Source organism: Staurois parvus, unplaced genomic scaffold (genome assembly GCF_062004578.1).
Source record: "Staurois parvus isolate SC_StPar_1 unplaced genomic scaffold, SC_StPar_1.0 ptg000191l, whole genome shotgun sequence".
In the NCBI taxonomy this organism is placed as follows: domain Eukaryota; kingdom Metazoa; phylum Chordata; class Amphibia; order Anura; family Ranidae; genus Staurois; species Staurois parvus.
Genome location: NW_028317987.1, coordinates 4,586,791 through 4,613,448, shown reverse-complemented (window position 1 = coordinate 4,613,448; position 26,658 = coordinate 4,586,791). Strand labels below are relative to the sequence as shown.

Sequence of the window (26,658 nt, the reverse complement as noted above, 5' to 3'; positions counted from 1 at the left end):
GATGCAAGACGCAAATTCATCACGGATCTTCCCTGTTAACTATGTAAAGGCTCAGGTCAATCCCACCAACACCCCAAGGTTTAGGGGAGGATCTCTTGGTTTGGAAAACAGGTGGAGACATTTATGGAAGAGCACCCCAGACTTGATGCTGTAGATGAAGACAGCAAGGTCACATGCAGGCTAATTGTCCCAAGAGTTGTAGGGAGATGTCCAACTTTACAGCCACGGCTGGAACACATCTCGCAGCCGTCCTTCCGGGATGTCCAGAGTGCACTCCACTAGGTAAATGATAAGCTGACTTTGGCTTGTATGTGCAATAGCCCATCGGAGGCCCATCTCCATGGCTACTCCAGCCTGCTGTCGCCTCACTGCGCATGTGCGATAGCCCATCGGAGGCCCATCTCCATGACTACTCCAGCGTGCCGTTGCCTCACTGTGCATGTGCGATACCCCGTCGGAGGCCCATCTCCATGACTACTCCAACGTGCCGCCGCCTCACTGCACATGTGCGATAGCCCATCGGAGGCCCATCTCCATGACTACTCCAGCGTGCCGCCGCCTCACTGCACATGTGCGATAGCCCATTGGAGGCCCATCTCCATGACTACTCCAGCGTGCCACCGCCTCATTGCGCATGCGCCCCCACAGCCACGCACCTATTGGCGTGCATTCCAATTCACCTCCAGAAGCCATATTTGGCAATGGCAGCACTTGATCTCCCTCTGCTTCCAGTATAGTAACACTACTCATGATACTCCATACATCTAAAGACAAAGATCTGCCCAATGACCCCACTGACAGCCCACACAAAGCAAGGACATTCTGGCTGCCATTGAAATGTATGTGTATACCTACTTTGTGTTCACATTTATCTCCATGGAAAGAAGCCAACAATTGAGGAACCAGCAGGCTTTTATCCAAAGGAATTATGTATTCAATTCATTCATTTTTACTTTTTATACATTGTGCTGATCCAACAATATTATCCCCATGAACCCCAATGCAGCATTCCCAATATGTCATTATTTATTATATGGGGATATATATATATACACAGACTATATGACCTCCTCATGTATATATTACACTGCCCTGCGTTTCTTACAGCTTTTAATGCCGGTGAATGTTTCTAATGTCTCTTACTATACCTCTTGATGTGTAATGTATTGTTACTTGTGTGAGCATGTTGTGATGTCACCTTTGTCCCGCCTCCTTTCCCGGGACTGCCCAACCCAAGTGGGAGGGTCCAACCTCTGTCCCAGGGTATATATTGAAGAGGGCTGTCATTGCCAAGTCAGCTCTGATGAAGAAGGGACTCCCTTCGAAACGCGTCAGCCTGAGTCTGAGAACCTTCCCTCGTGTTTAGACTCGCGCTGGTCTCTGATTGGTCAGGTCTCACCAAGGACTTTACACGCTTGTTATACTTCTCTGTGAGGATATTTTCACATCCAATAAAATCACATTTTACTGAGGTAATGCACAAGGTTGGTGCGCTTTTTGTTTCACTTTACAGTATTGGTGGGGCTTCCCCAGCCTTGTTTAGAGCCGCACAACCTTTGATGCCTTAGTGGGGAATTTCTTCAAGTTTCGGGTCCATCTATCCACCCTTGTTCTGGGCCATAGAGGGCAGGAGGGGTTGTTTTGTGTTTACACCGGCAGTACCATTACTCCAGTCACTTTCCGGGACGTTACCATCCCCCATTATTATCACTGTCCCAGCCCTTTCCATCTGTGGGAGGAGCTGAGTCTCCACCTCCTCATTAACACTGGGAGGCCTATAACAAACTCCAATGATGACCTTTGTAGTACCGCCCCCCATGTGCAGTTCCACCCCTAATACTTCAGCCTCATCATACTCTCCATCAACTAGGTCCTCTTTCACACTCGCTCTGAGATCACTTCTCACATAGAGACAGACTCCACCCCCTTTCCTATTTCCCCCGTCTCTCCGAAAGAGAACCGAGCCAGGAATATGAATGGCCCAGTCATGTGAGGAATGAAGCCAAGATTCAGCAACACCAATTCAATCCTTGTTCTCTTCATGCACCAAACCTTCCAACTCACCTATTGTGCTGGGCACACTTCTGGCATTGGTGAGCAAACACTTTCATTCACTGACACCTTGTTCATTCACTGACACCTTGTTCATTCACTGACACCTTGTCCATTCACTGACACCTTGTCCATTCACTGAAACCTTGTCCATTCACCGACACCTTGTCCATTCACTAACACCTTGTTCACACGAATTTTGAGTATTTTTTATTTTCATACAAATGGTACCAATTCCACTGGTTGTTTGTAACACCAACAAGTACTAACCCCTGTCTGATCTGTCTACCCCGTTAAAACTGAATTCTCCCTCCCCCCTCCATATAGTTTATATATATACTCCTCCAGCCTTCCCATAAACCCCTCCCCCAGCACAGCAGACCCCCTTCCATTTATATGCAGACCATCTCTAGCATATACAGTGAAGGAAATGCGTATTTGCTCCCCGGCTGATGTTGAATTTTTGCCCCTCACACAGAAATGGTCGGTCTACAAATCGAATGTTTGGTGTAACACTGAGAGACAGAATACAACAACAAATTCAGCAGAAATGCGTCTAACAAATGATGACGGATCTGCATGTGATGAGGGAAATAAGTATTTGATCCCCTTCACAAAACATGACTTAGTACTTGGTGGCCAATCCCTTGTTGGCAATCAGGTCATATGTTTCCTGGAGTTGGCCCCCAGGTTCGCACACATCTCAGGAGGGATTTTGGCCCACTCCTCTTGGCAGATCCTCTCCAAGTCATTAAGGTTTGGTGGCTGAAATTTGGCAACTCAAACTTTCAGCTCCCTCCACAGATTTTCAATCAGATTAAGGTCTGGAGACTGGCTAGGCCACTCCAGGACCTTAATGTGCTTCTTCTTGAGCCGCTCCTTTGTTGCCTTGGCCGCGTGTTTTGGGTCATTGTCATGCTGGAACACCCATCCACGACCCATTTTCAATACCCTGGCTGAAGGAAGATGGTTCTCACCCAAGATTAGACGGTACATTGCCCCGTCCATCGTCCCTTTGATGCGGTGCAGTTGCCCTGTCCCCTTAGCAGAAAAACACCCCCAAAGCAGAATGTTTCCACCACCATGTTTCACAGTTGGGATGGTGTTCTTGGGGTCATAGGCAGCATTCCTCCTCCTCCAAACACGGCGAGTTGTGTTAATGCCAAAGAGCTGGATTTTGGTCTCATCTGACCACAACACTTCCCACCAGTCCTCCTCTGCATCATTCAGATGTTCAGTGGCAGACTTCAGACGGGCTGGACATGGGCTTTCTTGAGCAGAGGGACCTTGCGGCACTGCAGGATTTCAGTCCTTGTCGGTGTAGTGTGTTACCAATTGTTTTCTTGGTGACTGTGGTCCCAGCTGCCTGGAGATCATTGACAAGATCCTCACGTGTAGTTCTGGGATGATTCCTCACTGTTCTCATGATCATTGACACTCCACGAGGTGAGATCTTGCATGGTGCACCAGACCTAGGGAGACTGACACTTGTTTTGTGTTTCTTCCATTTGTGAATGATTGCACCAACTGTTGTCACCTTCTCACCAAGCTGCTTGGCCATAGTTTGGTAGCCCAGTCCAGCCTTGTGTAGGTCTACAGTCTTGTCCCTGACATCCTTGGACAGCTCTTTGGTCTTTGCCATGGTGGAGAGTTTGGAATTTGATGGTTTGATTGCTCCTGTGGACAGGTGTCTTTTATACAGGTAACACAATGAGATTAGCAGCACTCCCTTTAAGAGACTGCTTCTAATCTCAGCTTGTTACCTGTATGAAAGACACCTGGTAGCCAGAAATCCTGCTAAATGATAGGGGATCAAATCCTTCTTTCCCTCATGAACATGCAGATCAGTCATCATTTGTTAGACGCATTTCTGCTGAATTTGTTGTTGTATTCTGTCTCTCAGTGTTACACCGAACATTCCATTGTTAGACCGATCATTTCTGTGTGAGGGGCGAACATTCCATTGTTAGACCGATCATTTCTGTGTGAGGGGCGAACATTCAGCATCAGCAGGGGAGCAAATACACATTTCCTTTACTGTAGGCTGCACCCCAATGACAAGTCAGCCCAGTGCTCTAGGTCAGGACTACATTTTTATTCTTCTCCTGCTATCAATGGCCAAACCTGGTCCCACACTTCATCCATGTCTTTGGGGGCCTCTCATCTCCTTATGAACTGTTTCTTCCATGATGAAGATCAGCCATGGAGTATATCTGAGGTGTATATCAGGGTGTGCTTCTTCCCCACATGAGAGCTGGGATGTCCAGCAACATTCATCTAGAAGACATTTCCCGCACTCTAGGCACTAATACACCTCCAGAGTTGTGTGGGATCCCTGATGTACAGGAACACAGGACTTCAGTGAGGAACATTTCCATCACTCAGGACAGGAAAGTGATTTCTCCCTTGCATGAGATCTCTGATGTGTATGAAGACAGGACATCTCTAAAAAACCTTTTCCACACTTAGAACAAGAATACGGCTTCTCCCCCGTGTGAGATCTTTGATGTGTGTGAAGATAGGATTTCCGTGAAAAACATTTCCCACACTCAGGACAGGAATATGGCTTTTCTCCTGTGTGAGATCTCTGATGTATAAAAAGATAGGACTTCTGTGAAAAACATTTCCCACACTCAGGACAAGAATACGGCTTCTCCCCCGTGTGAGATCTTTGATGTGTGTGAAGATAGGATTTCCGTGAAAAACATTTCCCACACTCAGGACAGGAATATGGCTTTTCTCCTGTGTGAGATCTCTGATGTATGGAAAGATAGGACTTCTGTGAAAAACATTTCCCACACTCAGGACAAGAATACGGCTTCTCCCCCGTGTGAGATCTTTGATGTGTGTGAAGATGGGACTTCTGTGAAAAACATTTCCCACACTCAGGACAGGAATACGGCTTCTCCCCCGTGTGAGATCTCTGATGATCATGAAGATTGGACTTCAGGGAAAAACATTTCCCACACTCAGGACAAGAATATGGCTTCTCCCCCGTGTGAGATCTCTGATGTCGATGAAGATTGAACTGCTGTGAAAAACATTTCCCACACTCAGGACAGGAATATGACTTCTCCCCAGTGTGAAATCTCTGATGTGTGTAAAGATAGGACAGTCGTGAAAAACATTTCCCGCACTCAGGACAGGAATATGGCTTTTCCCCTGTGTGAGATCTCTGATGTTTGTGAAGATAGGAATTCTGTGAAAAACATTTCCCGCACTCAGGACAGGAATACGGCTTCTCCCCTGTGTGAGATCTTTTATGCACATTAAGTTTGGATTTAGAACAGAAACCCTTCCCACACTCAGTACAGGAGAACCTCTTCTCTGTTGGAAGGCCGGCCCGGTCCCGCACAGTCTGAGGTTCCTTAGGATACGAGGAATCCGATGGTCCATCTACACTGGGTGGTGCCGGATGGACATTGGAGGGAGCCGGGTTTTCTCCTGGACTATACTGTGTGATGTCCTCATCTACTTTCCAGTCTGGAGACAAAGTGAGACAATCCTCTGAGGTTTTCCTCATCTCCCGGCCATGGACTAAAATACAAAGACAAAGAGGATTACTAGACAGGAGCTGATTGGTTCCCCCAAACCAGGACTCCGCCCACATCAGGCAGCTTGGTCTCTGAGGAGGTTACAATTCCACCCTCAAGGGAACTAGGATATGGCTCCTCTGATCTCCTACCAGGTCATTTCTTTATTCATGGACCTTAGTCAGAGAGTGAGGAAACAACCAGAACTGTCTTTTATAGGAGGGACAGTGATGAGGGGATTATAGGACGAGGGTCCCCACCCCCTCTATCACTCATCGCCATCTTCCCAACACAAGAAGTACTGCACTTCCTTATTTAGTCCATGATTTAGTCATGAAGAACAGCGGGGCTGAGCCCCACCAGAGGTCAGAGAGTGAGGATGGGGGGAGAACAACCAAGATGAAGACTGGACTGATCCTGAAGACCACCATCATTGGGGTATTGACTCCTCCCCCATTATCACTTTCTGTTTAAGGGTCCAAAGTTGGAGGATGTCATCACATTATTATCACCATGTAAAAGTCTGTGCTCCAATCACATCATCCGATATAAAATGTCCAGCTGGGAGGAAATGGGTGTAACAAAAGAGGATCCATATTATGTGTATATATAGCAGTGGGGGGAGGGGGGAAAGCAGAAGTCAGGACTATGGAATGTACAACATAGAGTATATTGTGCAGGGGTCAGGAGTATGTAATGTACAACATAGAGTATATAGTGCAGGGGTCAGGAGTATGTAATGTACAATTTAGAGTGTATATAGTGCAGGGGTCAGGAGAATGTAATGTACGACAGAGTATATAGTGCAGGGGTCAGGAGTATGTAATGTACTATATTACTACATAGAGTATATAGTGCAGGGGTCAGAAGTATGCCGTTCAGGGGTCAGGAGTATGTAATGTACTACATTACTACATAGAGTATATAGTGCAGGGTCAGGAGTATGTAGTGCAGGGGTCAGGAGTATGTAACGTACTACATAGGAGTATATAGTGCATGGGTCAGGAGTATGTAGTGCAGGGGTCAGGAGTATGTAATGTACTACATTACTACATAGAGTATATAGTGCAGGGGTCAGGAATATGTAATGTACAATATAGAGTATATAGTGCAGGGGTCAGGAGAGTGTAATGTACAATATAGAGTATATAATGCAGGGGTCAGGAGGATGTAATGTACAATATAGAGTATATAGTGCAGGGGTCAGGAGGATGTAATGTACAACATAGTGTATACAGTGCAGGGGTCAGGAGTATGTAATGTATAACAGAGTATACAGTGCAGGGGTCAGGAGTATGTAATGTACAACAGAGTATATAGTGCAGGGGTCAGGAGGATGTAATGTACAACATAGTGTATACAGTGCAGGGGTCAGGAGTATGTAATGTACAACATAGAGTATATAGTGCAGGGGTCAGGAGAATGTAATGTACGACAGAGTATATAGTGCAGGGGTCAGGAGTATGTAATGTACTATATTACTACATAGAGTATATAGTGCAGGGGTCAGAAGTATGCCGTTCAGGGGTCAGGAGTATGTAATGTACTACATTACTACATAGAGTATATAGTGCAGGGTCAGGAGTATGTAGTGCAGGGGTCAGGAGTATGTAACGTACTACATAGGAGTATATAGTGCATGGGTCAGGAGTATGTAGTGCAGGGGTCAGGAGTATGTAATGTACTACATTACTACATAGAGTATATAGTGCAGGGGTCAGGAATATGTAATGTACAATATAGAGTATATAGTGCAGGGGTCAGGAGAGTGTAATGTACAATATAGAGTATATAATGCAGGGGCCAGGAGGATGTAATGTACAATATAGAGTATATAGTGCAGGGGTCAGGAGGATGTAATGTACAACATAGTGTATACAGTGCAGGGGTCAGGAGTATGTAATGTATAACAGAGTATACAGTGCAGGGGTCAGGAGTATGTAATGTACAACAGAGTATATAGTGCAGGGGTCAGGAGGATGTAATGTACAACATAGTGTATACAGTGCAGGGGTCAGGAGTATGTAATGTACAACATAGAGTATATAGTGCAGGGGTCAGGAGTATGTAATGTACAACAGAGTATATAGTGCAGGGGTCAGGAGGAGGTAACGTACAACATAGAGTATATAGTGCAGGGGTCAGGAGTATGTAATGTACAACATAGAGTATATAGTGCAGGGGTCAGGAGTATGTAATGTACAACATAGAGTATATAGTGCAGGGGTCAGGAGTATGTAATGTACAGCAGAGTATATAGTGCAGGGGTCAGGAGGAGGTAACGTACAACATATTGTATAAGATACAATTGATAAGACTACAGGGATGTTGAAATTGTATCGCCCAATTCTGGTATATGTAGTTCCAGGCGCCGGGCAGGTAGTTTTGTTGAACCCTTAGCCCTGCTGTGGGCAAGCAGCAGGGCTCACCTATCAGGTGAAAGTATTTTGGCGGCAGCGTTGCCACTGATTCCTTCCACACAGCCTATAGTACTAGCCTCCCACCCCCCCCGCATGAACCTCCCCCATCTACTGTCTCCCAGGCTCAACTTACCCATCTGCTGGCCCAGGGCCAGTTCACTGCCATCGGCTGGGGGGGGAAATCAGACACGTCTTTTCCCCTCCTTGTCCTGACCCAGAAGTCACATTGGGGTTTATTTAATAAAGCTGGAGAGTGCAAAAATCAGACTCAGTTCTGCACAGAAGCCAATCAGCTTCCAGGTTGTATTGCCAAAACTTAATTGAACAAGCTGAGGTTAGAAGCCGATTGGTTTCTATGCAGAAGTGAGTCTGATTTTGCACTCTCCAGCTTTAGTAAATCAACCCCATTATGTCAATTCTGGGTGCCGGTTGAGAGATTTCCCAGCCATAGAGGCCGGCAAAGAATGCAATGCAGTGCGGTGTGCAGTGCATTACATCCAGGGGAGTACAGGGGAGACACTGGAGGTCTTTTAGACCTTGGATGTCTCAGAAAAGAGAACCTGTCATCAAAGTAATTTTTTTTATTGGTAAAATATTAAAAGTTACCGCCAAACACATAACATCTCCTCAAAAGAAAAAACTGAGCCCCCCCACATATACGCACGTACAAATGTTAAAGCACATGCTGGAGCGCCTACACATGAAAATGTTGATTGCCATACACGTTACATATCACGCACACGCCAGAATGAGAGCGATAATTCTAGCACCAGACCTCCTCCGTACTCTATACTGATGACCTGTGAGGGGCTTTGAAAGGGTCACCTATAGATAATATAGGGCACTGAAGTTCGCCATTTCACGAGTGCGCACAAATTTCAGGTCTGATACGCTGGATATCTATTTACTCGCTGCAATCTCATCCTTTATATTTTACAAAATATAGGTCATTTATTGCATTTTTATGCCCTAAAAAAAACTTACTTGTATTTTTTACTGAACTGTTGTGTTAATATATATTATCTCATATTTGGGGGGTTTGTGTCATCTTCAGGTCTAAAATGATTTTTTAAACTTGTGAAGAAAAAAACACAAAAACGGCTCTGGGAGTGAAAGGGATAAAGGATAAGCCGGACACTCCCCTTTCATGAGGAGCAGCCAATCAGTGCTCATTATACTGCAATGTCTCTCTCCTCCCTGCTAGTCCTCTGGGGCGGGGCTGGAGACAGGTAGGGGGGAGGAGGAGATATACAGCGCAATGGTAAAAATATTACATGTTTAAGTCACCATAAAGCCCCTTCTGATTGTATAACCGACATTCCTAATACGGTTTGGGTTACATTTTATTTTTATCTGGACAAGTAGATTGTCATGAGGGACAAGTAGATTGGAGACCAATTTATTCCGTGGACAAGTCATTATTTCAAAAATTTTAACACCCCGGGACTATATAGTATCAGAATGATGTTATTTACATCAAATATATAGTGCAGGGGTCAGGAGTATGTAATGTACAACATAGAGTATATAGTGCAGGGGTCAGGAGTATGTAATGTACAACATAGAGTATATAGTGCAGGGGTCAGGAGTATGTAATGTACAACATAGAGTATATAGTGCAGGGGTCAGGAGTATGTAATGTACAACATAGAGTATATAATGCAGGGGTCAGGAGTATGTACTGTACAACATAGAGTATATAGTGCAGAGGTCAGGAGTATGTACTGTACAACATAGAGTATATAGTGCAGGGGTCAGGAGTATGTAATGTACAACATAGAGTATATAGTGCAGAGGTCAGGAGTATGTAATGTACAACATAGAGTATATAGTGCAGAGGTCAGGAGTATGTAATGTACAACATAGAGTATATAGTGCAGAGGTCAGGAGTATGTAATGTACAACATAGAGTATATAGTGCAGGGGTCAGGAGTATGTAATGTACAACATAGAGTATATAGTGCAGAGGTCAGGAGTATGTAATGTACAACATAGAGTATATAGTGCAGAGGTCAGGAGTATGTAATGTACAACATAGAGTATATAGTGCAGAGGTCAGGAGTATGTAATGTACAACACAGAGTATATAGTGCAGGGGTCAGGAGTATGTAATGTACAACACAGAGTATATAGTGCAGGGGTCAAGAGTATGTAATGTACAACATAGAGTATATAGTGCAGGGGTCAGGAGTATGTAATGTACAACATAAAGTATATAGTGCAGGGGTCAGGAGTATGTAATGTACAACATAAAGTATATAGTGCAGGGGTCAGGAGTATGTAATGTACAACATAGAGTATATAGTGCAGAGGTCAGGAGTATGTAATGTACAACATAGAGTATATAGTGCAGGGGTCAGGAGTATGTAATGTACAACATAGAGTATATAGTGCAGGGGTCAGGAGTATGTAATGTACAACATAGAGTATATAGTGCAGGGGTCAGGAGTATGTAATGTACAACAGAGTATATAGTGCAGGGGTCAGGAGTATGTAATGTACAACATAGAGTATATAGTGCAGGGGTCAGGAGTATGTAATGTACAACATAGAGTATATAGTGCAGGGGTCAGGAGTATGTATTGTACACAATAGAGTATATAGTGCAGGGGTCAGGAGTATGTAATGTACAACATAGAGTATATAGTGCAGGGGTCAGGAGTATGTAATGTACAACATAGAGTATATAGTGCAGGGGTCAGGAGTATGTATTGTACACAATAGAGTATATAGTGCAGGGGTCAGGAGTATGTATTGTACACCATAGAGTATATAGTGCAGGGGTCAGGAGTATGTAATGTACAACATAGAGTATATAGTGCAGGGGTCAGGAGTATGTAATGTACAACATAGAGTATATAGTGCAGGGGTCAGGAGTATGTAATGTACAACATAGAGTATATAGTGCAGGGGTCAGGAGTATGTATTGTACACCATAGAGTATATAGTGCAGGGGTCAGGAGTATGTAATGTACAACATAGAGTATATAGTGCAGGGGTCAGGAGTATGTAATGTACAACATAGAGCATATAGTGCAGGGGTCAGGAGTATGTAATGTACAACATAGAGTATATAGTGCAGGGGTCAGGAGTATGTAATGTACAACATAGAGTATATAGTGCAGGGGTCAGGAGTATGTAATGTACAACATAGAGTATATAGTGCAGGGGTCAGGAGTATGTAATGTACAACATAGAGTATATAGTGCAGGGGTCAGGAGTATGTATTGTACACAATAGAGTATATAGTGCAGGGGTCAGGAGTATGTAATGTACAACATAGAGTATATAGTGCAGGGGTCAGGAGTATGTAATGTACAACATAGAGTATATAGTGCAGGGGTCAGGAGTATGTATTGTACACAATAGAGTATATAGTGCAGGGGTCAGGAGTATGTATTGTACACCATAGAGTATATAGTGCAGGGGTCAGGAGTATGTAATGTACAACATAGAGTATATAGTGCAGGGGTCAGGAGTATGTAATGTACAACATAGAGTATATAGTGCAGGGGTCAGGAGTATGTAATGTACAACATAGAGTATATAGTGCAGGGGTCAGGAGTATGTATTGTACACAATAGAGTATATAGTGCAGGGGTCAGGAGTATGTAATGTACAACATAGAGTATATAGTGCAGGGGTCAGGAGTATGTATTGTACACAATAGAGTATATAGTGCAGGGGTCAGGAGTATGTAATGTACAACATACAGTATATAGTGCAGGGGTCAGGAGTATGTAATGTACAACATAGAGTATATAGTGCAGGGGTCAGGGGTATGTATTATACACAATAGAGTATATAGTGCAGGGGTCAGGAGTATGTAATGTACACCATAGAGTATATAGTGCAGGGGTCAGGACTCATAATATTGTTATTCATTAATTAAAGGTCCTTAAAGGGTTGCTTGTCTCTTATCTCCTGAGACTGCACTCAGTGACAGTGACTCAGTGGGTCTGAGACACTACAGACATATCCCTCTACCCGGCACAGCCAGCAGATAACAGAGAAGGTCCCCTGGAAGAGTCAGGCACAAGGCAGGAGACCCCAGTCACATGTCCTGGGTGCCTACATTATGCAATGCTTAGAGTAAAAATGAACATTTTGCTGCCAGCTGAACCCCAGAACCTCCATAAATCCAGTCTAGATACATAAATTGTGTCTGCAGCACAGAGAAGGAAGATTATCCGAGAGAAATCCAGGAATACAGGACGGGGAACACAGCTCAGGAAAGTGACCAGGGGATTACAGGCTGAGATCACCCAGTCCCCGCCCTACTCTGGACCAATCAGTGAGCAGTATGGGTGGAGGAATGGATTTAGTGTTCATGACCCACCTGTGCTGATCTCTGTAGGAGTGTCCTCCTCTATAAATGTCCCCGTTATTCCATCCTCCTCCATAGACTGCTGATCATCCCTCACATACGCCTCTTCTTCTTCTGTTTTCACCTCAAATTCTATATCGATTGGATCTCCACTCTAAATCAAGGAAATGAGAGAAAATATCACATAAAAATATCCACTTATCACCCCTACAAGTCCATGTTCTAGATTCTCCATCCCACCAACCTTGTAATGGTGAGGGATGGTGTGACCTTCCTGTGGGAAATACAGAGGATGAGGACATCTCTCTGGTGGGTTCCTGGTATTAGGTGGCTCCATCATATCCTTGTGTCCTTCTGAAAACTCCTCCATCACTCCATACTCCTCATCCTCCTCTTTATACTCTTCTTTAACATCAATATTATCATCCCCGAGGATTCCACTCTGAAAGATATAATAAAACATTCATTGTAACAAACATGCTGTGTATAAATCACAACTACCAATAATTGTCATCATCTACCTGATGATGGTGAGGGATGGTGTGACCTTCCTGTGTGGAATCCCGGGAATACAGAGGACGGGGACATCTCTCTGGTGGGTTCCCATGACTGGATCCATCTGTAGGAAACACACACACTGACTGAATCCATTGTTTCTATGTGTTTATCAGATGATGGGGGATCTAGGTGGATCCTCCGTACTGCTCTCTCCTTTACAATGAAGTCTCCTCTTACCCGGTGATGTGAGGGGCGGCTGATTGTCCATCATGACGTCCTTGTAGAGATCCTTGTGTCCTTCTAAATACTCCCACTCCTCCATGGAGAAATAGACAGTGACACCCTGACACCTTATAGGAACCTGACACACACAATGATACAGTCACCATCCAGACACATCCCTTGTCTGTTACTGGAGAATGTCCCAGAATTCCCGGCACCGCTCACCTCTCCTGTCAGCAGCTCCATCATCTTCTTGGTGACTTCTAGAATCTTCTGCATGTTGTGTCTCTCAGGGTTTAGGGAGTCACATGGAGGCACTGTGATGGTCATATGATCACCTGACTTCAGAAGAGGAAATCTCTGTATTGAGGAACCAATAGGAATATCATGTTAGACTCCCAGAATCCTCCTCACCTCTCCGGTCAGGTCTGTGTTTTATTAATAGAGATGAGAGTGATGTCATGTAACCTCCCAGAATCCTCCTCACCTCTCCAGTCAGGTCTGTGTTTTATTAATAGAGATGAGAGTGATGTCATGTGACCTCCCAGAATCCTCCTCACCTCTCCGGTCAGGTCTGTGTTTTATTAATAGAGATGAGAGTGATGTCATGTGACCTCCCAGAATCCTCCTCACCTCTCCGATCAGGTCTGTGTTTTATTAATAGAGATAAAAGTGTTGTCATGTGACCTCCCAGAATCCTCCTCACCTCTCCGGTCAGCAGGTAGATGATCTCCAGGGTGAGGTTTAGTATCTTCTCAGTCATGTGACTCCGGTCCTCCTCCATCCTCATTGGTGCCATCATGTGATCTATACAGGTCTCCTTGTAGACGGATAACTTTGGGAAATGAAAGTAAGAATGATTTGGATGGTATTGGTCACACAATAATAGGATGTGGATGTGAGGGGGGAATAGGAGGGTTGATGGACATTGAAGAACTACTCCCCCCATGGGAACACATTTTGTTTGGACTGTTTAGTGTTTACTACAATTTTGAGGTCCGGGGCCCCTTTTCTCTGTTGGGTTTGTTTGGTCTCTGAACTGGTTTTGATGAGTATTAGATCTGCAGACAAGGAATGATAAATCTGATCCTTCCTATGACTAGTTTGCTCTGAGGCAGTGCTGTGAGGTCAATGTCGGCTCATCATGCAGGGATGGTCACTTTACATCACCCGACACCCGGGATATGTAGTTCTGGGGGCCGGGCAAGTATTGTTTTTAATCTTTATCCCTGCTGAGGGCAAGCCACAGGGCTCTCCTTTCAGGTGCCAGCCTCTGCCACCCCGTGTGTGTGATCCTCTCCTGTACCTACTATGCTTCCCCGGCTCTGCTTGCCCATCTGTGGGCCCGGGTCAGCGGGTGTCGGAGGGTAGAGGGGATGCAGGAGAGCGGACATGTTCACTCCCTTCTTGTCCTGACCCAGAAGTGACGTTATGACAGATTTCCCGACCATCGAGGCCGGCAAAGAATGTAATGCGGTGCGATGTGCACTACATTACATCCAATGGAGTACAGGGGAGACATTGGGGGTCTTTTACACCCTGGATGTCTCAATAAAGAGAACCTGTCATCAAACGTCATCTCATAGAGGACTTTGTCCCCTTAAGTAAAAATGTTTTTTTTAATTGTAAACAATTAAAGTTACACCCAAGTACATAACTCCTCCCCTTAAAACATTTTGAGGCTCCCCACCCCCACATATATGTGCACCCAAACATAAGAGCACACGCTGGAGCGCCTACACGTGATAACATTGATTGTGATACACGTTACATATCGCCGGTCACACCAGAATGAGAGGATAATTCTAGGAGCAGACCTCCTCCGTACTCTATACTGATGACCTAGAAGGGGCTATAAATGTGTCCCCTATAGATAATACCGGGGACTAAAGGTTGTCACCATTTCAGCACACACAACTTAAGGTTTGACATGTTGGATATCTATTTACTCGCTGCAACCTCGGCTTTTATATTTTTACACATAAATGGGTCATTTATTGCTTTTTTGTGCCCTGAAATCAGCTTAAGTGTATTTTTTAATTAAATTTGGCATTTCCTAGACTTTGTGATAATATTTTGTGACATAAAAAATTAGAACTGCCACTATTTTATTCTCTAAAGTCTCTACTTTCAGAAAATCGATATTTTGGGGGTTTTATGTCATCTTCAGGCCTAAAATGATTTTTTAAACGTGTGCAAAAAAGGCTCTGGGAGTGAACAGAAGGATAAGCCAGACACTCCCCTTTCCTGAGGAGCAGCCAATCAGTTCTCAGTACACTGCAAGGTCTCTCCCCTCCCTGCTAGTCCCCGGGTGCAGTGCTGGAGACAGGCGGGGGAGGGGAGGAGGAGATAAACAGCGCAATGTTACACATATTACACATTTAAGTTGCTATAAAACCCCTTTAATTTTTTTAAAGCCACAAACATTCCTAAAAGAGCCTCAGATTTATATACATTTGTTGTAAATAGGAAATAACATCTTATTACCTCCTCTGCTGCCACTTCCACCAACGTCTCTGATATACTTCTTCCCGCCTCACCTCTCATCTGGAACTTCCTGTCTGTGCCTGACATCACTTCCTGTCTGTACCTGACATCACTTCCTGTCTGTATTCCATAGAGACTTCCTGTGTGAGTATAGGTGAGATCCCCACCTTGTGGAGTTCAGAGGAACTGCAGCCCCGAGATCCATCCCATAATCCCCCTTCCTGTATAATATGTACCTTACAGGGATACTACGGGAGATGAAACATTACTGAATAAAGGAAGAAGAAATAAATGTAACTCTTATGTAACCAACTGTTCAACAAACATCTCTTATTACATATAGAAAAGTCTTACAAACACAGAACACAAAATACAAATATATAGCTAATGAGAGCGATCCCGCCAAACCTGATCATTCTGGGGGGGACAATGCAAAAATATATATCCACTCATAATGACATCATCTTCTGGGAGTGTCTGCACATCCATCCATTTCATACACATTTCATTGTCTCAGCGGATCTCCTGCAGCCTATTAGCACCCATTTCCCTCTCTATGTCTCAGCAGATCTCCTGCAGCCTATTAGCTCCCATTTCCCTTTCTATGTCTCAGCAGATCTCCTGCAGCCTGTTAGCACCCATTTCCCTCTCTATGTCTCAGCGGATCTCCTGCAGCCTATTAGCTCCCATTTCCCTCTCTATGTCTCGGCAGATTTCCGGCAGCCTATTAGCACCCATTTCCCTCTCTATGTCTCGGCAGATCTCCTGCAGCCTATTAGCTCCCATTTCCCTTTCTATGTCTCAGCGGATCTCCTGCAGCCTATTAGCACCCATTTCCATCTCTATGTCTCAGCAGATCTCCTGCAGCCTATTAGCTCCCATTTCCCTCTCTATGTCTCAGCAGATCTCCTGCAGCCTATTAGCTCCCATTTCCCTCTCTATGTCTCAGCAGATCTCCTGCAGCCTATTAGCACCCATTTCCATCTCTATGTCACATATTACAACAAGCAGTCACAAAGGTAAATGTAAAATAAAAGCAGAGAGGGAGAGAAGGCTGATAAAGCAGCTCATCGATGAGAGGTACATAAGAACATACAATGTCAATACAAAACAGTGACATGGCCATCAATCACAAACGATCGGAGCAGACAGATCGGTGTCATAGGTGTCCCGTGGGTCCTGAACTGCCTCCAGCGCAGGCACAGTAGCAGGGTGTAAAGCAGGTAGGTACTCCAACTTTCTCATTTCTGCTCTGACCTTCATCAGTGCCGGTAACATGGGGGACATAGAAGACAGCCAATGCATGGGAATGGTTCTCCTGGCTGCCCTCATGTAGGTGGAAAGTTTCCTCGCACATTTAGAGAGACCTGAAAAAAGTAGACCCAACAGAAAGTAAATGGGCTCAAAAGGGACAGGAGCCCGCAGAAGTAACCACAATGGGGTAAGGACCTCCTCCAAAAGGGCGCAATGGACCGGCAATCCCAAAAAATGTGGAAAAGAGTGTCAGTTTCCGTCCCACAACACCAGCAAACAGAAGAAACATTCAGGTTATGATCATGGAGAACCTCATGGGTCCGATACCAAAACATCAGGGTCTTAGACTGCATGGGTCCTAATATGAGAGGAGAGGTAGTGCGGGCTGTGACAAAATAAGTCCCCCTCATTCCCTCTTTACACCAAGTCATGGCCAGACATGCACGCCTCTGTTAGCTAGTGGCTGTGTGCATGTGGGTGGGATCTGTGACAACCTCTGATGACTCCTCTGTCATCCAATAAAGCTGATGGACCTCAGATGTCTTCCTTGTCCTACGATGAAGCTGATGGACCTCTGATGTCTCCCCTGTCTTCTGATGAAGTTGATGGACCTCTGATGTCTCCCCTATCCTCTGATGAAGTTGATGGACCTCTGATGACTCCCCTGTCCTCCAGTAAAGCTGATGGAACTCTGATGTCTCCCTTGTCCTACGATGAAGCTGATGGACCTCTGATGTCTCCCCTGTTCTCTGATGAAGCTGATAGACCTCTGATTTCTCCTCTGTCCTCTGATAAAGCTAATGGAACTCTGATGTCTCCCTTGTGCTACGATGAAGCTGATGGACCTCTGATGTCTCCCCTGTCCTCTGATGAAGCTGATGGACCTCTGATGTCTCCCCTGTCCTCTGATGAAGCTGATAGACCTCTGATTTCTCCTCTACTCTGATGAAGCTGATGGAACTCTGATGTCTCCCCTGTCCTCTGATGAAGCTGATAGACCTTTGATTTCTCCTCTGTCCTCTGATGAAGCTAATGGACCTCTGATGTCTCCCATCTCCAATGAGGCTGATGGACCTCTGATGTGTGCCTATCCTCTGATGAAGCTGATGGACCTCTGATGACTCCCTTGTTCTACAATGAAGCTGATGGACATTTTGATGTCTCCCCATTCTCAGATAAAGCTGATGGACTTCTGATGTCTCTCCTGTCATCTGATGAAGCTGATGGACCTCTGACATCTCCCCATCCTCTGATATCCACCAGTCAATGTTCACTGAAGAAAGGGGGATCCAGGAGCGAACATTCACTAAAGGAAGGGGAGATCCATGAATGAATGCTCACTCCAGGAGGGAGAAATCCAGGAGTGAATGTTCACCATGGGAAGTGGAAATCCCACCCCTCTAACTGGCATCACCCCCTGTGTCAATCCTAGGTGTGCTAATGGGCCCATGGCAGGGGTGTGTGGGGGGACCTACCTTTACCAGGGTGTGTGGGGAAAAACCCCATTGCTGGGCTATGTAGGGGGATCTACTATTACTTATATGTATTGAGGAATCCACCATAACCTGGGTGTGTGCGGGAGGGCTCACCATTACCAGGGTGTGCGCGCGGGGGGGCACCATTGCTGGGGTGTGTGGGGGAACCCACCATTACAATGGAGTTCGGGGGAGCCAACCATTACTGGGGTATATGGGGGACCCACCATTTGTCAATAAGATAACACCGTGTTATCATTAGTTCATTTTTAAAGTGGAGTTCCCCTTCATCTTCATACTTCTCCTAATGCTGGATGAGGGTCTGGTATGGATATTAAAGGGGAACCCCACACTTGTTTAGTTTTGAAGCAGAGTTTTCCTTTATATTGTTAGCCCTCACAGTTGAGCTGAACTTTTACTGCCCCCTATATCTGCAGAGGCAGTGGGCAGTGTCTACACATATCCCAGTAGTGATGGTTGTCTTCGCAGTCACAGCAGGAATTATCCCCAAGATGTCACTTTTGATGGGTGTAGCTCCTGCTGAATGTGACCCATTGAAGTGAATGAGGCTGTTCTTTGACCCCAACAAGTGCACTCAATGCATGTGACTCACAAACTGCACCAAAAACACAAGGCAGGTGCATTTTTGATGTGGTTTGCCATGTTTTCCATTGATTTCAATGGGAAGGTGCATTTTTGATGTGGTTTGCCATGTTTTCCATTGATTTCAATGGGGAGGTGCATTTTTTGTGTGGCTTTTTTTTTACCACACCAAACCTGCACTAAAAATGTGACAAGCAGGGCTTTGAAAAATGCAGCGGCCCCGCATCGGCTGAGTGTGAATCTGGGAGGGAAATGTAATTTGTTGGCAATTTAAAACTCTTCTCTAGATTTGTAAATGTCAGCGACGTGCGATGATTGACACCCCCTTACCCAGATAATGGGGACTTGTAATCTGACAGATTCACACAGGGATTGTTCATTGCTGAAGGAACCCCGAGAAACCTTTGGAGGAACCCTGACTGAGAAGGCTGGACTAGGCAGTCATATATTTCTGTCCCCCTTGGTGGGAGTGGAGGTGACCCCTCTATAAGTGTAGTGATCCCCCCAAAGGGGGTAAGTTTGTTCACTCCACCACTCTGCCTCCCAACCCCAAGAACTGTCTCAGCCCCAACTGACACCCCTGACAATAGTGAAGTACAAGGACCAATGAAAAGCACACACGGTATAATAAACACAGAGATCAGCTTTACTGTAGACCTCTATGGGAAGTAATAAACATGAACAACAGGTATACGTTCGGTGAATCCAGAGAACAGCAAATCCTGAGACCGGAAGCAATATAACTCACTTTTACACTCAGGCTGCTTTCAGGGGATTCCAACCGTGAATAACCCCAAGAGCAGAGGAAACACTTACATGGCGCCCTCAAAGTGGGTCTAAACCCCTTTACATAAACTCAGCTCTATGATGCAACCTGATCACCTTCTCTATCTCCTCGTCCTCCAACGCCTACCCCTCCAAATGTCACACTACTACCAGCCGTAACCTCCGCAACCTTAACCCTGCCCCCCTCCACTGCGCAGCTGATCAACTCCACGACCGCATCCTCCCCCTGTCCTGCCCCAACTTGGCTATGACTGCCTACAACAACGCGCTGTCAGCAGCCCTTGATTCACTAGCGCCTTTAACCACACGCAACATCAGACCCCGACCGCTCCAGCCCTGGCAGACTGATCACACCAAAACCCTCAAACGACGCAGTCGTGCCCTGGAGCGACTATGGTGCAAAACCAAATCCCAACAAGCCTTCACCTGCTACAAATCTGCCTTCCACACCTACACCTCCTCCCTCCACGCAGCCAAACAAGCCTACTTCCTGACCCTCATCAAGACCCTCTCCTCCAATCCTTGCTGACTCTTCTCCACCTTCAACTCTCTACTCTCGCCACCCCCACCTCCACCCAGCACCTCACTCACCGCCCTTGAGATTGCCAATCACTTCAAAAACAAGATTGACACAATTCGCAAGGACATTGCCGCAACTCACACACCCTCTCAACCCGTCCCCTCTCACACAGCTACCCCCTCATCCCCCCTCCCCCTCGACATAACCCGCAGGGACTTCGTCACTGCTCAAACTCCCTCCAACCCCGTTCCCCCTCACTCAGCTACCCCCTCATCACCCCTCTCCCACGGCCCCACCACTGCTCTGACCTCCACTCCCACCCCACCCTACATTCCTCATACTGAAGCTCCCCCAACACTCTGCACCTTTGACCTTACTACCATCGAGGAAGTCTCCAAGATCCTCTCTGATGCCCGCCTCACCACCTGCCCCCTCGACCCTATCCCCTCACAACTCCTACGACCTCCCTCCCCCTCCATCCTACGCTCCCTCACCCACATCTTTAATCTCTCCCTCTCCTCCGGCACTTTCCCCTCCCCACTGAAGCATGCACACATCACCCCCATACTTAAAAAGCCCTCCCTGGACCCCAATGACCTGAACAACCTCAGACCCATCTCCCTGCTCCCACTTACATCTAAACTCCTCGAGCGCCTCGTCTACACCCGCCTATGCTCTCACCTCAACGACAACAACCTCCTCGATCCCCTACAGTCTGGCTTCCGTCCCCTACACTCCACCGAAACCGCCTTACTCACCTCACCAACGACCTGCTAACCGCCAAAGCTAATGGCCACTATTCAGTGCTCCTACTCCTTGACCTCTCTGCGGCCTTCGACACAGTCGACCACCCCCTCCTCCTCAAAATACTACACTCCCTCGGCCTCAGAGATTCTGCTCTCTCCTGGCTCTCATCCTACATGTCACAACGCTCTTTCAGCGTTACCTATAATGCTACCACCTCCCCCTCACTCCCCCTCTCTGTTGGGGTCCCTCAAGGCTCTGTCCTCGGGCCCCTTCTCTTCTCCATCTATACCTCCTCCCTTGGCCAACTGATACACTCTCATGGCTTCAACTACCACCTCTATGCCGACGACACACAAATCTATCTCTCAACCCCCCCACCTCACCCCCTCGGTCTCCGCCCGAATCACACATCTACTGAGCGACATATCAGACTGGATGTCGCTCCACTTCCTTAAACTGAACCTCTCCAAAACCGAGTTTCTTGTCTTCCCCCCCAGCCTGGACCCCACCCCCATCGACTTCTCCATCACATCCAACAACGCCACCATCAAACCCGCCCCACAGGCCAGAGTACTTGGTGTCATTCTGGACTCCAACCTATCCTTCCAGCCCCAAGTCCAATCTTTAACAAACTCGTGCAGACTCCACCTCCGCAACATGCAGACTCCACCTCCGCAACATGCAGACTCCACCTCCGCAACATCGCCAAAATCCGCACGTTCCTAACCCCAGAAACCACTAAACAGCTCATCCACTCCCTCATCATATCACGACTCGACTACTGCAACTCCCTCCTCACTGGCCTGCCTCGCCGCTGGCTATCCCCGCTTCAGTCCATCCTGAATACGGCTGCCAGACTCATTCACCTTTCCAACCGCTCCATTTCTGCCACCCCCCCTCTGCCAATCCCTCCACTGGCCTCCACTCAGTGTCCTCCACCCCCCTCTGCCAATCCCTCCACTAGCCTACGCTCAGTGTCCTCCACCCCCCTCTGCCAATCCCTCCACTGGCCTCCATTCAGTGTCCTCCACCCCCCTCTGCCAATCCCTCCACTGGCCTCCACTCAGTATCCTCCACCCCCCTCTGCCAATCCCTCCACTGGCTTCTGATTGCGCAACGGATCAAATTCAAAATCCTAACGCTGACGTACAAAGCCGTCCACCATACTGCCCCGAACTACATCACTGACCTAATATCCAAGTACCGCCCAACACGCACACTCCGCTCCTCACAAGACCTCCTTCTCTCTAGTTCCCTGGTCTCCTCCTCCCATGCCCGCCTCCAGGACTTCTCCAGGGTGTCACCCATCCTCTGGAACTCCCTGCCCCAACCCATCAGATTATCACCTACTCTCCTCTCCTTTAGGCGCACCCTGAAAACCCATCTCTTCAGGGAAGCCTACCCCACCCCCTGCTAACTTGCCGACCTCCTCCACTCTCCCTACCACTCCATCCTCCACAGCTATCTCCTCCTGTGCCACCACCCCCTCCCTCCTAGATTGTAAGCTCCAAAGAGCAGGGCCCTCGATCCCCTCATGTATTGCATTGTATTGGTATTGTTCTGTCACATGTTCTGTCCCCCTTTGTAATGTACAGCGCTGAGCGAACTATTGGCGCTTTATAAATACTGTATAATAATAATAATAATAATAATGTAGGCCAGCTTTGTGAGTAAGATATATTGTCAACTCCTCCCCCTGAAGGGGTTCATCTATATATTACCTCCTCTGCCGCCACATGCAGGAATGTCAACTCTCTGCTTCCTCCTGATTTACCTCTCCCCTAAAATGTCCTGTCTGTATCTGACATCACTTCCTGTCTGTACCTGACATCACTTCCTGTCTGTACTTGACATCACTTCCTGTCTGTACCTGACATCACTTCCTGTCTGTACCTGACATCACTTCCTGTTTTCCATAGAGACTTCCTGTCTGGGTAGAAGTGAGATCACCACCTTGTGGAGCTCAGAGGAACTGCAGTCCCGAGAAGCGTCTGGTAGTGTGACCCCGGCCTTGTGCTGGGTGTGTATGGACTGTAGATCCTAATAGAGGGGTCACCTCCACTCCCACCAAGGGGGACAGAAATATATGACTGCTCGGGGGAGGGGTTTTGGCCCCTTTGATTTTGCAGTAACATTGATTGCAGATTTAGTCCTGTAGAACATCTGGTATATGGATACAAAGCCCCCCAGCTGGGAGTAAAGGGTGGAAATGGCTGGTGACCCCCAGATTTGGGCAATGATGTCATCACTATAAATGGATAAAACCCGCGCTATGTGTAACAACTCCAAACCTACAAAAACCTTCTAGCGGACTGCTGCTGTAACAAAGGGAAGGATTCCCTGTCATCTAGAAGAGCATTATGTGTCACAGCGCTGTCCTATTGTGTGTGCACAGAAATCATCACAAATACACTACAAATATGTGGAGACATTCAGAGATAAAGAGCTCGGGGCTCCAAATCCTATTCTCTGCACATCCACTGCTTCCACTTTACACCCACTTCATTGGTCTTATGGGGTTTATCAATAAATGAAGGAAACTGAACCGTGTGCAAATCCATCCACAACATAAAGTGCTTTGTGCTCAAGATGCTGCTCCCTGCACATCCACTGCTTCCACTTTACACCCACTTCATTCATCTCATCAGATTTGCTGCTATAGGAAATCATCTCAAATCCTGTGCAAATCCATGGAGACAGACAATATTGTGTGCTCAGTATAGTGTTCTCTGCAAGTCCACCGCTTCCACTTTGCATCTACTTCAATCCACTTATTTTACTCCAAAAGTCCACCAATCAGTGAAAAGTTGATAAGGTGTGAAAGTGCTCCACCCTCCAAACATGGCGGCTGTAGTGTAGCCCCGCCTTCTTCCACCTCTTGTACACGGGATGATGAGGGCGCCCCCTAGTAGTGCTTCCCCCTCACCACACCAATAGGACTCCCAGCTTTTCAGCTCCCAGAGTCACAAACATCCTTCACACTCTCCTCATCTCCGATGGTAAAGGAACCGGATCCTCCTCGCTCACTCCTGCAAGTCTGCTGCGGGTTCTGTCAGTCTCCCTCCTAGACTCCGCCTCCGACTGCCATTCCAGCAGGAGCTCCGCCTCTAAATACACACTCATGGAGGAGAGAAAGGGGAACCCGACATCATGTGACACCTTTTATTACATGGAAATACGAAAATCAACGGGACTAATGCAATCACATTTACTGCAAAATCAGAGGGGCCAAAATGTGTCCCCCGAGCAGTCAGGCTGCAGGAGATCTGCTGAGACATAGAGAGGGAAATGGGAGCTAATAGGCTGCAGGAGATCTGCTGAGACATAGAGAGGGAAATGGGAGCTAATAGGCTGCAGGAGATCCGCTGAGACATAGAGAGGGAAATGGGCGCTAATAGGCTGCAGGAGATCCGCTGAGACATAGAGAGGGAAATGGGAGCTAATAGGCTGCAGGAGATCCGCTGAGACATAGAGAGGGAAATGGGCGCTAATAGGCTGCAGGAGATCCGCTGAGACGTAGAGAGGGAAATGGGAGCTAACAGGCTGCGGTAGATCCGCTGAGACATAGAGAGAGAAATGGGTGCTAATAGGCTGCAGGAGATCTGCTGAGACATAGAGAGGGAAATGGGAGCTAATAGGCTGCAGGAGATCCGCTGAGACGTAGAGAGGGAAATGGGAGCTAACAGGCTGCGGTAGATCCGCTGAGACATAGAGAGGGAAATGGGTGCTAATAGGCTGCGGGAGATCCGCTGAGACATAGAGAGAGAAATGGGTGCTAATAGGCTGCAGGAGATCTGCCGAGACATAGAGAGGGAAATGGGAGCTAATAGGCTGCAGGAGATCTGCTGCGACATAGAGAGGGAAATGGGAGCTAATAGGCTGCAGGAGATCTGCTGCGACATAGAGAGGGAAATGGGAGCTAATAGGCTGCAGGAGATCTGCCGAGACATAGGAAGGGAAATGGGTGCTAATAGGCTGCAGGAGATCTGCTGAGACATAGAGAGGGAAATGGGCGCTAATAGGCTGCAGGAGATCTGCCGAGACATAGAAAGGGAAATGGGCGCTAATAGGCTGCAGGAGATCCGCTGAGACATAGAGAGGGAAATGGGCGCTAATAGGCTGCAGGAGATCTGCCGAGACATAGAGAGGGAAATGGGTGCTAATAGGCTGCAGGAGATCCGCTGAGACGTAGAGAGGGAAATGGGAGCTAATAGGCTGCAGGAGATCTGCTGAGACATAGAGAGAGAAATGGGTGCTAATAGGCTGCAGGAGATCCGCTGAGACATAGAAAGGGAAATGGGCGCTAATAGGCTGCAGGAGATCCGCTGAGACATAGAGAGGGAAATGGGTGCTAATAGGCTGCAGGAGATCTGCCGAGACATAGAAAGGGAAATGGGCGCTAATAGGCTGCAGGAGATCCGCTGAGACATAGAGAGGGAAATGGGCGCTAATAGGCTGCAGGAGATCTGCCGAGACATAGAGAGGGAAATGGGTGCTAATAGGCTGCAGGAGATCCGCTGAGACGTAGAGAGGGAAATGGGCGCTAATAGGCTGCAGGAGATCCGCTGAGACATAGAAAGGGAAATGGGCGCTAATAGGCTGCAGGAGATCTGCCGAGACATAAAAAGGGAAATGGGCGCTAATAGGCTGCAGGAGATCCGCTGAGACGTAGAGAGAGAAATGGGTGCTAACAGGCTGCAGGGGATCCGCTGAGACATAGAGAGGGAAATGGGCGCTAATAGGCTGCAGGAGATCTGCCGAGACATAGGAAGGGAAATGGGTGCTAATAGGCTGCAGGAGATCTGCTGAGACATAGAGAGGGAAATGGGAGCTAATAGGCTGCAGGAGATCCGCTGAGACATAGAGAGGGAAATGGGTGCTAATAGGCTGCAGGAGATCTGCTGAGACAATGAAATGTGTATGAAATGGATGGATGTGCAGACACTCCCAGAAGATGATGTCATTATGAGTGGATTGATATATATTTTTGCATTGTCCCCCCCAGAAGGATCAGGTTTGGCGGGATCGCTCTCATTAGCTATACATTTGTATTTTGTGTTCTGTGTTTGTAAGACTTTTCTATATGTAATAAGAGATGTTTGTTGAACAGTTGGTTACATAAGAGTTACATTTATTTCTTCTTCCTTTATTCAGTAATGTTTCATCTCCCGTAGTATCCCTGTAAGGTACATATTATACAGGAAGGGGGATTATGGGATGGATCTCGGGGCTGCAGTTCCTCTGAACTCCACAAGGTGGGGATCTCACCTATACTCACACAGGAAGTCTCTATGGAATGCAGACAGGAAGTGATGTCAGGCACAGACAGGAAGTGATGTCAGGTGCAGACAGGAAGTGATGTCAGGTGCAGACAGGAAATGATGTCAGGTACAGACAGGAGGTTCCAGATGAGAGGTGAGGCGGGAAGAAGTATAGAGGAGACGTTGGTGGAAGTGGCAGCAGAGGAGGTAATAAGATGTTATTTCATATTTACAACAAATGTATATAAATCTGAGGCTCTTTTAGGAATGTTGGGGGCTTTAAAAAAATGAAAGGGGCTTTATAGCAACTTAAATGTGTAATATGTGTAACATTGTTCTGTTTATCTCCTCCTCCCCTCCCCCGCCTGTCTCCAGCACCGCACCCGGGGACTGGCAGGGAGGGGAGAGACCTTGCAGTGTAATGAGAACCGATTGGCTGCTCCTCAGGAAAGGGGAGTGTCCGGCTTATCCTT

At 46.9% G+C, this 26,658-nt stretch overlaps 1 protein-coding gene across 1 annotated transcript in view; it reads right to left on the bottom strand.

Annotated features, from left to right (window-relative positions):
- Window positions 1-3,988: 3,988 nt before the first annotated feature.
- The window catches only part of LOC149461899 (uncharacterized), a 104,477-nt gene continuing 81,807 nt past the window's right edge, over window positions 3,989-26,658 (bottom strand). Inside the window, exon 3 of the mRNA XM_089677739.1 lies at window positions 3,989-5,572. Coding sequence (XP_089533865.1) covers window positions 4,430-5,572 — 1,143 coding nt within the window. The 3' untranslated portion in view covers window positions 3,989-4,429. The remainder of the gene's footprint in view (window positions 5,573-26,658) is intronic.